The sequence below is a fragment of the Rattus rattus genome, chromosome 4, assembly GCF_011064425.1.
Source record: "Rattus rattus isolate New Zealand chromosome 4, Rrattus_CSIRO_v1, whole genome shotgun sequence".
NCBI lineage: Eukaryota > Metazoa > Chordata > Mammalia > Rodentia > Muridae > Rattus > Rattus rattus.
This window is the reverse complement of record NC_046157.1, coordinates 165,429,206-165,441,505: the sequence shown is the minus strand read 5'-3', so window position 1 is coordinate 165,441,505 and position 12,300 is coordinate 165,429,206. Positions and strand designations below refer to the sequence as shown.

At 39.1% G+C, this 12,300-nt stretch overlaps 1 protein-coding gene across 2 annotated transcripts in view; it reads right to left on the bottom strand.

The window, feature by feature from the left end:
• Positions 1 to 12,300, bottom strand: part of Septin2 (septin 2) — a 33,285-nt gene that overhangs the window by 2,564 nt on the left and 18,421 nt on the right. For both annotated transcript variants that reach the window (XM_032901680.1, XM_032901681.1), the window contains exons 4-12: positions 10,859 to 10,945; positions 9,430 to 9,553; positions 8,299 to 8,433; positions 8,051 to 8,168; positions 6,891 to 6,992; positions 6,080 to 6,225; positions 3,899 to 3,982; positions 1,672 to 1,729; positions 100 to 219 (exon numbers count right to left, since the gene is read on the bottom strand). In XM_032901680.1, the coding sequence (XP_032757571.1) occupies positions 118 to 219; positions 1,672 to 1,729; positions 3,899 to 3,982; positions 6,080 to 6,225; positions 6,891 to 6,992; positions 8,051 to 8,168; positions 8,299 to 8,433; positions 9,430 to 9,553; positions 10,859 to 10,945 (956 nt within the window). In that variant the 3' untranslated portion in view covers positions 100 to 117. The remainder of the gene's footprint in view (positions 1 to 99; positions 220 to 1,671; positions 1,730 to 3,898; positions 3,983 to 6,079; positions 6,226 to 6,890; positions 6,993 to 8,050; positions 8,169 to 8,298; positions 8,434 to 9,429; positions 9,554 to 10,858; positions 10,946 to 12,300) is intronic.

Here is a 12,300-nt window from a genome sequence, read left to right as displayed (position 1 = left end):
CAGATTTAAAAATGCAAAACACTATTAAGACTTAAGACAGAAGAACCCATCATATTTGAGGTTAGCAGATAATGAGATCACCCTATTCCCCCTACTTACCAACATTGAAGCTGGACCTCACACGTGGTGCCCAAGAGTGCTGCTGTCAGTGTCGCCGCCCTGCATCTGCATCTGCATCTGCGCCTGCATCCTTGCAATCATCTCTTGCATGCGGCGGAGCTAGCGACAGACAGAGCACGTCAGATGCGAGGTTGGGGTGGGGACTCATAATTAGCTTTGATTGCTTTTCTCAAGCACAATATATTCAAATAAACCTTATGAACCAATATAAAAGAATAATTTACAAAAAAAATAGGTAAATGACAAAATTTGTGATTTAAGTGAGACAGAAATTACCAATAAACAGAAGCACTAGTTACAAAGACTAGTAAGACAATGAGGCGAGAAAAAGGCCTGCTATTACCCTTTGGGGAACACAAAGGGAAGGGGAATGGGGATGAAATCATCTTTTCTGCTCAGCAACAAGGTCTTAGCTATGAAAACAATACTTTGTCTACTGCTACCCTTTATCAATGTTTTGTTATTTTTGAGACATATTATCATTAGCCCAGGCTAGACTCAAACTCCCTATGTAGCCGAGGATTAGCTCTGAACTCCTAATCTTGCTGTTTCTACTTCCCAAATGCTGGGATTATAGGCAAGAGCCATCACGTCTAGTTTATGCTGTGCTGAGACTGAACCCAGGGTTTCCTGAATACTGGAGAAGCACTACCCTGACCCACATCCACTGTTAAGACTCCACAATCCCTGCCACTGAGCTGTGTCTGTGTTCAGAGAGGCTGCAGGCAAGTACTCCAAAATATTTCCTCACGTGTTCTTCAGGTGGCTTTGTGGTTAGTACAGGTCTCTTATCCACGTAGAATTCATTTGTTCAAAGAAATTATTTCTTTTCCTTTAGAAAAGTCTGTCCCCAGGTGACCCCATCAGCTGCACATTTCCACTAGTACTGCTCTAGAGTTTGGCCAATTTCTAGCCGGTTATTTGAGTATCAACTGCTCTGGAGTCCAGTGTTCAATGCGCTCCCTGTGCATCACATGCTTACTTATGCGTCAAACATTACACTTACATTACAAACACTCCTTAGGAAAGACAGGAGTAAATACCCCTTTGCTAGGGTATTTTTCAGAAGGTCTAAGTTTAGAGGTTTAGAGGACTGAATTCTTACACTGGACTTGTCCTATCCACAATGTTGTTTATTTTAACATTCACTATCTTATTAACAGCAAGCTCTCATTGCTTCTTCCATTAAGTCCTATATATTTCTACCCCATTTTTGGTAATGAATGTGATGGCAGCTTCATTATGCTTCCCAATTGGTTATTGTCTATGTATAGGGAAAAAGACCATTGAACAGTTAATAATAATAATAATAATAATAATAATAATAATAATAATAAAAAATCACTCTTATTTATTACCTTTTGTTAGCTAAACTGCTACTTGAGACTGAGGTGATGGTTTTAAAATATGTGTACTATGTATTTACATATATTTTAAAGACTAGAGAATAACGCTTCAAAAAGGTAAAAAAGAAAAACTATAATAAACTATGAAATTTTTGGACATAAACCAGCTATAGATGCCAGAATACATACAACCGTTCTACTTTACCTCAGCCTCCTTTTCAAGCAAAATCTGGTCTTTATTCATGTCCTCATTCTCTACTTTCCTAAGGGTAAAAAGAAAATAATAATTACAATTGTTATACTGTATTTCTGAATAGATACAGAAACCCTTCAGCTTTCTGAAGAACTCTGCTTTCTGACTGCATGCGTACTAAAGGAGCTCTGGCCAGCTGCAGCACAGCAAGCATGGCTCTGGGGTCCTTGCCCTTCCCTCTCCTGCCCACTGTGAACCGGATTAAATCCCCAAAGCTCTTCATCGAGGACTACTCCCTTACTCAGACACACTTTCTCATGCCAGACTCATTCCGAAAGCTGACTACTAACGTCCAGCTATCAAAGTACTAAAGCCCAGCCATGAAAAGCCTTTTTGTTTCACGTAATTAATATACCAATCAAAACATACCACTGCAGGGTTGGGGATTTAGCTCAGTGGTAGAGCACTTGCCTAGGAAGCGCAAGGCCCTGGGTTCGGTCCCCAGCTCCGAAAAAAAGAACCAAAAAAAACAAAAAAAAAACAAAAAAAAAACACTGCATCCGAGCCCATTCTCACAGACTTCTCCTTAAAATTTTTTTGCTCTTAAAAATTGAACCCGCACAGTCATTTGCTGCTGTTTTCCTACTGAAGTCAGATAGCAGACATTTTTATTTTTCTTTTCAGCTTAACCTGAGAAAACAGGTGTTTGGGTGTGGTTTGTGCCTAACTCAGGGTATGAGGGGAGCCCCCCACTGTGTGTGTGTGTGGGGTCCTCTTCACTTAAGGCTTTTTAAATTAAAGACATGATAATTAAGAGAACACAATGAAGAAAAAAATGATAAAACATGAAACTGCAAATTCAGAAGACTTGTTTCTGTAAGCTGAAAAAAATGATCTGACTTTCTCTTACAGTCAAAAAGTAGCAGGTCTAACCCAAAGAAGGTTCTTGATTTAGGTTCGTTCCCCTTTATGACTATACACCTGGAGAGGACAGGAGCAAACTGAACACAGCCTGGCAGACAGAACTGAGGAAAGCTCACTGACAACACCTATAGGCATGCTAGTAAAAACCTTTAATGTCTGGTTTACATATTTTAAAATTAACATGATATTTCAAAAACTACTTTATTCCTATTTATGTGTTTATGTATCTATATATGAATATGTACATATGAATGCTGGTGCCCTCAGAGGTTAGTGATGTTGGATCCCTTGGAGCTGAAGTTATAGGCACTTGTAAGCTTCCTAGAGACATGGTTTTTCAGATGCAGTTGGGTCACAAAGCACACATTTCATATATGATGGTTTGTATATGCTTAGCCCAAGGAGTAGCACTATTAGGAGGTGTGGCTTTGTTGGAGTAGGTGTGTCACTGTGGGTGTGGGCTTAAGACCCTCATCCTAGCTGCTTGGAAGTGAGTATTCTGCTAGCAGTCCTCAGATGAAGATGTAGAACTATCAGCTCCTCCCTCACCATGCCTGTCTGGATGCCACCATGTTCCCACCTTGATGATAATGGACTAAACCTCTGAACCTGTAAGCCAGCCCAAATTAATTGTTGTCCTTATAAAAGCTGCTTTGGTCATGATGTCTGTTCACAAAAGTAAAACTCTAAGACAGCATACAAATGCACTAGGACAGCACAAAGGAAAAAGTGAATGGATATGGCCACACAGAATCTGTAGAAAATAGAGTTGTTACTCCTCTGACACCTATGGCAAGCTTACCCCCCATAACTCTCAGCGGCAAGCAAGCCTATCATTCACTTATAAACACAGCAATACTTCTACAGAAGTACCAACACAAGGCTCTGGCTTTTCCATGTTTAGAAGAAATGTTTATTGTTATTTACATGTGTGTTTTGCCTGCCATGTATACCCATGTACCACATGCATGCCTGGTACTCAAAAATGCCAGAAAGCAGCATTAAACACCCTGGAACTGGGAGTTGCAGAAGTTGCGAGCTGCCATGAGGATACTGGGAATTGAAGCCAGTTCCTTTGCAAGAGGACCAAGTGTTCTTGCCTCCAGAGTCAACTCTCTAGCCTCTAAACTTGTTCTTGATGTACACATTATGAATGTCTCTTTCTCATCCCCACCTCCACTTGACTGAATTGGCAATATTCTTTTAACAGATAGGAAGCACATGTTGTTTTATGATTAAGAAGTCTGAGCTATACACATTAAAGGCAGGAGAATGCGACTCAGGGAACATGATAATGGGAAGACAGTGTGACAACCTGCCGCCTCTCTTCAGCCTCTCAGAACGGAAGTTTTCATAGTGAAGGTCTTGGGTCACTTCCTGTAGGTCCTGCATGTGGGTGCTAAAAGAGAGAGGAATGTAACAGGGGCTTAAGGATACAGCAGTCTCATGGGAAAAACAACATCCTAATCAGGAACACATAGAAAAAAGCCAGTAGTGAGAGCCCTGATAATTAGGTGGTAAACCTCACAGTTTGCTGGAATCTCAGGTAAGATAGGAACTGTGGGAATGCCTATGTGAGGTAAACTCCTTTGCAACCACAATAAGCTACAACACAAAGACCTTGACAGAACATTTTCTCCTTGACGCTGCCATGGGCACTACCAGACACACTACAAAGCCATTACCACTGGAGAGAGATAGACACACAAGAGATTTTAGGAGATTTTTTGATAAATAACTGAAATAAAACACACTTTAGTTTTCTAAAAAATTTTATGAAAAATATATAATTCTAATAGGTCTCTGACTAGCTCTTACTTTTTCAAATATTACATATATGAAAATGTGTAAAGAACATTACAACACATCCCTGTTTACTCAGGATCTAGGGAAATAGTATGAATGTGGATAGAAAGGTAGTTGGATCTTCTTTGAGAAAGGCACAACTTGCATAACAGGAATATCACACCTACTGTGCCACACTAACATCCCATGAAGGACAGGCTAGAACGGCCATCAGCTCAGCAGTACACACAAGCATGTCTTAACCACTCTCAGAACTATCATGCTACATTTGTAATAACTTAAGATGGCAACATCATACTGGTTCTCATTCAGTAAGCAGTTAGCCTAAGTAAGTGGTAATTTAAATAATCAAAGTATTAATTTATTCAGATTACTTCTCTCTAAACTTTTTTCATTAAAAGAAGTATATTTCATGGAGAAGTACAAGAGTAAAGCTTGAAAGCGTCCCAAAGAAGTGATGGAGAGAAAGAAATTGTTTAGTATGTACAATATATGGGTGTCAAATATATTATACCCGAAATATACATAATCACATGCTCATAAAATAAAATAGGTTATCTATTGTCTCACCATGTGATGCCCTCTGATTCATTTTACCATAGTGAGAAGAATCTCACCAGATGCTAATATTCTAAAAAAGAGACAAATGGGCTTCCATATTTATAAGACAACAGTGAGAACTAGACCAAGACAGTCTTAAGCTAACTTGACAGCTGTGACATTCACAGTTTACTAGGCTAGCGCTGAAGCAGAAGTGTTGACTTACAGACTGTAGCATTAACAGACACTGGGGCTCGCGCTGTTTGCTGGGCAATAGCTATGATACCACAGGTTCTGGTTTCCTCTAGTGACAAACCTGCTATCAGTGAGATAGGGCTAACCTGAGGTGTTCCATGTCTAACTGACACTGTCATCTAGAATGTCTTTCCATGTGTGTTCAGGTGCTTGCACTATCCAGAAGAGGGTATCCGTCACCTGGAACTGTTGTCACAGGTGGTTTCTGAGTACCTGACATGGGAGCAGCGGCAGTAAGCACTTTTAACTGCTGACCCATATCTCAAGCCCATTTCATTCTTCTCTTAAAACTTTGAGTTCAATACACTATATCCTTTTTTCCCATACTGTTATCAAAAGTCATTACTCTTAAAAAACTATTCAAGAAGGGAAGACATACTTAAAAAAGGAAAGGGGTGTGTTTTTTTTTCTTTTCTTTTTTTGTTTCATGTTTTTTCTGAGACAGGGTTTCTCTGTGTAGCCCTGGTTGTTCTGGAACTTGGAACGCATTCTGTTGTCTAAGCTGGCCTCAAACTCAAGAGATCTGCTTGCTTCTGCCTCCTGAGCGCTGGGAATAAAGGTGTGTACCACTACCACCTAATCCTCTTTTTAAAAAGTTTACATTTGGGGTTGGGGATTTAGCTCAGCGGTAGAGTGCTTGCCTAGCAAGCGCAGGCCCTGGGTTCGGTCCCCAGCTCCGAAAAAAAAGGAAAAAAAAAAAAAAAGTTTACATTTATTTAAAGGGAGGACAGCAAGAAGGGCAAGTACTATACAAGTCCTAGGACAAAGAGATTCAGAGCCCCAATAAAGAACCTCAGTTCCAAACTGCAATGATCTTATGAGTCTGCGATAGAGGTGTACCCAGTCCTGCATGCCCTCTCTTCGTGTTAAGCGTGCCATACACCAAATTACTTACATGAGCATTGTTCTCAGCTTCAGAAAGTCATTGTGTTCTGGGTTCTCCACCTCGACAACGCCCCACGGGTAGAGACGGCCTCTAACCTTCTTGCCCTTGGCTTCAATCAACTGGTTGGAGCCAACCACAGAGAACGGGATACTGGCCTACAAAGAAACACAAGGTAGTAGAGAATATCAATGTTTACTGTAAGCCAAGAATGGACACAGAAATGACTCACTGCTAATTACACCAACTCACAATGATCATCTACCTCTGCATCTCCTAGCATCTCCAGTGCTGATATTAAATGGGTGTGCCATTATGCCTGGCCTCAACTAAATCTGACTGTGTGCTAAATGGATACACATTTTACTTACACATTCCAGTTATTTTTCACACTAACAGAGTTTAAACAAACCAAATCTGCAATGGCATTTTCTTATCTTTTTGTGTGTGTGTGAAAATATTTACTTTATGTGCATTGGTGTAATGTGTCAAATCCTTTGGAACTGGCATTGCAGATAGTTATGAACTATCATGTGGGTGCTGGGAATTAAACCAAGGTCCTTTAGAAGAGCAGACAGTGCTCTTAACCCCTGAGTCATCTCCCCACCTGTGATGACATTTTCAATCCTTAAATTTTCATAAATATATTGACACCAAAATATATTACTGTAATATGATCTTCCCAATCTTCTGTCACTGAGCTTTCTTGGCCAAATGAGTCTTTTAAAATAAAATATGTATACAAGAAAGTAGGAAAAAGAAAAAAAAAAAGAAAGTAGGGAACAAGAATTTTTCATGCTGTCTGTCTGGGATTAGCTCTTACTTTGAGGAGTCTAGTCTGTTCCTTAAAGTCTTCATCTTCATCTGATTCTGCATCAGGTAAATGATAGATTTTAATGTTGTGCTCTTCAATTTCATCCAAAATCTGGAATAACAAAACTAGAATCAAATTTATTTAACTACACATTATTTTAGCCAGCTAACTCATATTAGAAATTCACAAGAATAATATTCAGAAAGCAGAGGCAGAAACAGACAGATATCTGTACCAGTTTGGTGCACATAGTAAGTTCCAGATAGGCCAAAGCTACATAGTGAGATCACCTTAAAAAATTAAAAATATCAAAAACAAAATCCAGCAAGAAATATTTGTATATCAATGGCCAATTAACTGATATTATTTTCAAGTATTTTTAGAAACAGCTAAAAAGGTTATTGTTTAAATTTTGAGTTTTTCTGTCTGTAAGAGTAACAATAATAGTAACAATCACACACTATCACTTTCAACATACAAAGCAGAAGGAATACTAGTAACAGTGAAGCTGAAAATACTCCCACAATCATCTACCAGGACAAGAGCCAGACAACAGGCATTAGACACTATAAGCACCTAAAGTTCATGGGCAATAGACAGGAGTGTCACACATAGTCACAGGATGGGAGGAGGAGCACATCATGCAGGCAAAAAGAATTATGAGTCATTCCAGTACTTGGTGGCAGAAGCTGGTGGATCTCTGAGTTCGAGGCCACTGTGAACTACACAGTGAGTTCCACAACAGCCAAGGCTACACAGAGAGACTGTCTCAAAATGTGAGAATTCACACACACACACACACACACACACACACACACACACACACACACACACACACACACACACATGTGTAGAGAGACAACCCTTCCATGTCTCATCACTCAACTTAGTATTTGTGGGAGCTCATTATACTCAGCCACTTCCTACTCAATGAGGCTATTTTTATTTAAGAGTGTTAACTATACAAATTTGATTCTTCTATGAGGATGAAAATAAAAACAACAAAAACCCTACAAATATTGAGCAATCTTTGAGTTCCAATACACAAAGAAATGAATTTTGTAGTCCTGCCTCTGGCAACTCGGTTGAAATCTTTCTTCCTCCTACTTCCTGGTCTATTGTCTCCAAGTCCCGCTGAGGAGGATGGGTGCCATCTTCCTTCTACTCACCCTTTTCTTTAGCCGCTCCCGCTCCTTCAGAGTGAGAGTGTCAGCTTTCGCAATGACAGGCACAATATTCACCTTATTGTGTATCGCTTTCATAAATGCAACATCTAAGGGCTTCAGTCTAAAAACAATGTTCAAATGCCAAACATTTAGGGAAAACATAAGAATATAACACACATTTTTTTTCTCAAAATCATCTCATTCTTATATTACAACATGCAGGAGGTTTCTGAGGTAAACAACGGACTCACCCATGTCCAAAAGGTGAAATGAAGTAGAAGCAACAATGTACCCTGTTATCAATGATGTGCCGCCTGTTCAGTCCACTCTCATCGTGTAGGTAGCGTTCAAACTGCTCATCAATGTAGGAGATAATTGTCTTGAAACTAAAGCACAAATTTCTATAGTAATCATGGGGTACTGAGACACAAGCAGTCCCTAACTCCAAAGGAAAACCCATTTCTCTGCCTTTCCCATATAATATGTACAACAACCCATAACAGAGGACTATCAATCTTAGGCAAGATGAAGGTCTGTGCTCTTGTTTTTAAACTGTGGCAAGTATTAAGTAGTTTAATGAAGCAATAGAGTCAATAACCCAAGTACAACAGATTATGAAGTACCTGATAGGTGGCCTAGGAAACTGGAAGGCTGCCAACCCTTTCAGACATACAACTGCTTTACAAGAGGCCAAGAAACGGCAATGTAGAGAGCATGCAGCCCAAGGCAGGATTATGTAAGATGCCAACAGGACAGCAAGTTCATGGGATGGTGAGAAGGCAGGCATTCTTAATGCAGAGGAATAAACAAGCACCCTGCCTTCCTTTTCTCACTTAGTGCTGCAAAGTCAATGCTTTATTTTGGCAGGGTTAGGACAAAGAAGCAGCAGGTACAAAAGTGAGATTTTTCTACATAATGATGGCAACAGAGAGCTCTCCCCTCTGAAGTTCCTTACTTGTGAGGAGTTGTTTACAGGTACTGTGACTCTGTAAGGGACAGACATAGGAAGAGCAACCTGTCCACTGACTGCAGTCTGTATCACAGTGCTTAGTTTATGTTAGCAGTTTTAGCTGGGAACTTTTCAATGTCAGGTCTCATTAAGAGAGTTCTTAGAAAAAAAACTAAATCTCAGGTTGGACACACTGGCTACCTGTCATCAAAATACTTAAGAAGGAAAAGCAAGAGAATTTTGAGTTCAAGGCCAGCCTGTATTATATAGTGAGACCCTGTTTCAAAAGAGGCAATATCTAAACTTTAAATGATTAAATCCAGCAACCTGAAGTGTTACTAACATTGTCTAAAATGTAAATACATTAAGTAAATGAAAACAAATGCACAGTACTTGACCCTTTGAGGGCTCTGCACCGTCTCTGAATTCATACCAATCCCTGGAGTTGATGGCATCCCCATAGCCAGGCGTGTCCACTACTGTAAGCCGCAGCTTGACACCCCGCTCTTCAATTTCAACTGTCGAAGCCTCTATCTGGACAGTTCTTTCGATTTTTTCTAGAAAAGAAACAAACATAGTAGAAAATGTACCTAAAAATCAAGGCAACATGCTCAGGGAGAGATATCCACTATTAAATTCTTATGAAAAATGACCTGGATGGTTCCAGAGATTAACATAAGGACTAGTAGAAAAGATCCAGAGTCAGCAAGGGAAATGTTGGTGATAAAAATGCTTTCTCAGGATCGTTAAAAATACCAACATTGAGGGGCTGGAGAGATGGCTCAGCAGTTAAGAATACTTGCTGCTTTTGCAGAAAACTCAGGTTCAGTCTCTGGCATCTACATGAGAGTTTACAACCACTTGGAACTCCAGTTCCAAGAGATCCAACCTCTAAGGGAACCAGGCAAATATATGGTAAACATACATACACTCAGGCAAAACACTCACAATTTAAAACCAAAAGTTCTTAAAATTAAGGAAAAAAATACCCATACAGGGACTAGCGAAATGGCTCCTGGATACAAGTGCCAGTTGCCAAGCCTGATGAGGACCTAAGCTCAGTCCTTGTAACCCAGATGGTACAAGCAGAGAACCGATTCCTGAATGTCATCTCCTGATTTCCATCATGCACATATGCACACATGAATGCACACAAATGTTAAGAAAAAATGTGAAACAAGGAAAGTAATTTCTGAATTAATCTAAAACAGAACATAAAAGTAATGGTGAAAAAGTTGCACATCTTTATTGTGGTTAACTTTATCCAGTCTAAACAACAAGTATGTATGTGGCTGCAGATGTAGCCCAGTAGCAGAGCATTTGACTGGCACTCAGAAGGCCCAAGGTGGAAAAGTACTGTAAAGCCAAGCAAACAGATTTGAGAACGCTAGTGTCTTATGCTGGGATAATCAGAAAACAGACAAACATACAGCCCTGTAGTAATTGTCTATGTATAATACTTTAATTATACTAGATATATTTAGAAAATACTGACGACTGAATCTCTGGCGTCCTGTGTGCTGGGAAGGGCTCTACCACAGAGCTATACTCTCACTCTTGTATACAGCTTCTTAAAGACATAAAATTCTTTCAGTTGAGCTTTTCATTCAGCATACAATATAGATAGAAAACTAGGACATATAATAGATAACAAATTGAAATAAAGGCCAGTTACACAGATAAGTATAGAACAAAGTCTACAACCAAGAGCTCGGGATCTCAGATAAAGCATACTTTCCCTTCTTTAGTGATAGTTTACAAAACACAAAGTAACAAAATAGCACACATCTAAGACTTAAGATATCAATTATATTCTAGGGATGTTCAGATAAAATACTTAACAATTATGTAGACATATTTACCTGCAGCTCCAGGAATAATTCTTTCTGGGTAGAGATCGGTCAAGAATAAGCTGTTTATGAGAGTTGATTTTCCAAGACCAGATTCACCTTAAATGAAAATGAAAACATTGTCATGACCTTTCCCATATAACTGTTAAATCTGGAATGTTTACCACTATGTGTGCATCACAAAAAGGAACAGAGATGCTCAAGGAAGGTGAACAACTTGCTCAAAGTCAAAGAACAAGAACTTAATTTGAATCTAAATCCATGGAATTGTAGAATTTGTTAGTGACATAATCATAAACAATTTTATCTCTTCAGAGGTATCAAGAATAAACAAACTTTGGAATTTTGTTGTTGCTGTCCTTTAGAATAACCTTGGTTTTTATTACGTAAGGAGCTTCATATTTTATTTAGCTTTCTGACTCTTCTTGTGTCTGCAACATTCTCCTAACAATTTTCTGCCCCTCAATAAGAAAGTCCAATAGATCCTGTCACGGACACATACATGAACTCACCTGGTGGGCCCTGCTGACATACTTCTTTATGTTGGATCATCCCATAAAGCTTTAAGTCTTAACAGCACACAGCACTGATTTTAGTGCTTCCCCAAACTTCTTGGTAGACAGGTAACCCATTACCAGGGGTTCGAGATGGCCTAGTTTTGTTTGAGACTGTATTGTAGAAAAGCTTATAATAGTATATTATAATAGCTTATAGGCTGTGTGCCTATAAGCACCATCCCTGGAAGAGCGATTTTGTTGTTTTGAGACGACAAGGTTTCACTATGTAACTCTGGTCCTCTGAGTGAGCAGTGTGCACTCTTAGTGGTTGAGCCATTTCTTCAGCTTCAAGGTAAATACTTTTTCTTTATAAAAACAAAGACAGATTTACATTAAATTATGTGTGTGTGGTTGGAGATGAGAGTTATACAAGTGAATACTAGCACCTGAGGAGACCAGAGGAGTCGATTTCCCCTAGGAGCTGGAGTTCAAGGCAGTCATGAGCTACAAGACAAAAGTGCTGGGAACTGAAGTCAGGTCCTGTGCAAGAACAGCAAGTTCTCATGATACCTGGCCATCCCTCTAACTACATAGAAAATATTTAATGAAGCATTTTTTTTCCTATTGCAGTAACCATTCTTCATGTCCTATGAAATGTTCTAGCTGTCATAATATTATGCTTATGTACCTTCCACTAAAAAATTTTTTACATTAGGTAAATATATCCTTATATTTCAAATTAATTTGCAAGTATAATGGGAAACACTAGTTGAAAATAGTTTTCCCCATACAATCATCCAGTTAACATTTTAAAAAAGATGAACTTTCTACTAGTGAATAATCCTGGTAAGTTAGTCAAAAGTAACCTTAGAACATGGATCTACTTCTGGGCTATTAGTCTCCGAGCTTTACCATATCGTCTTGATTCCTGCAGGTAAAGTCTTCAAATCTAATTAC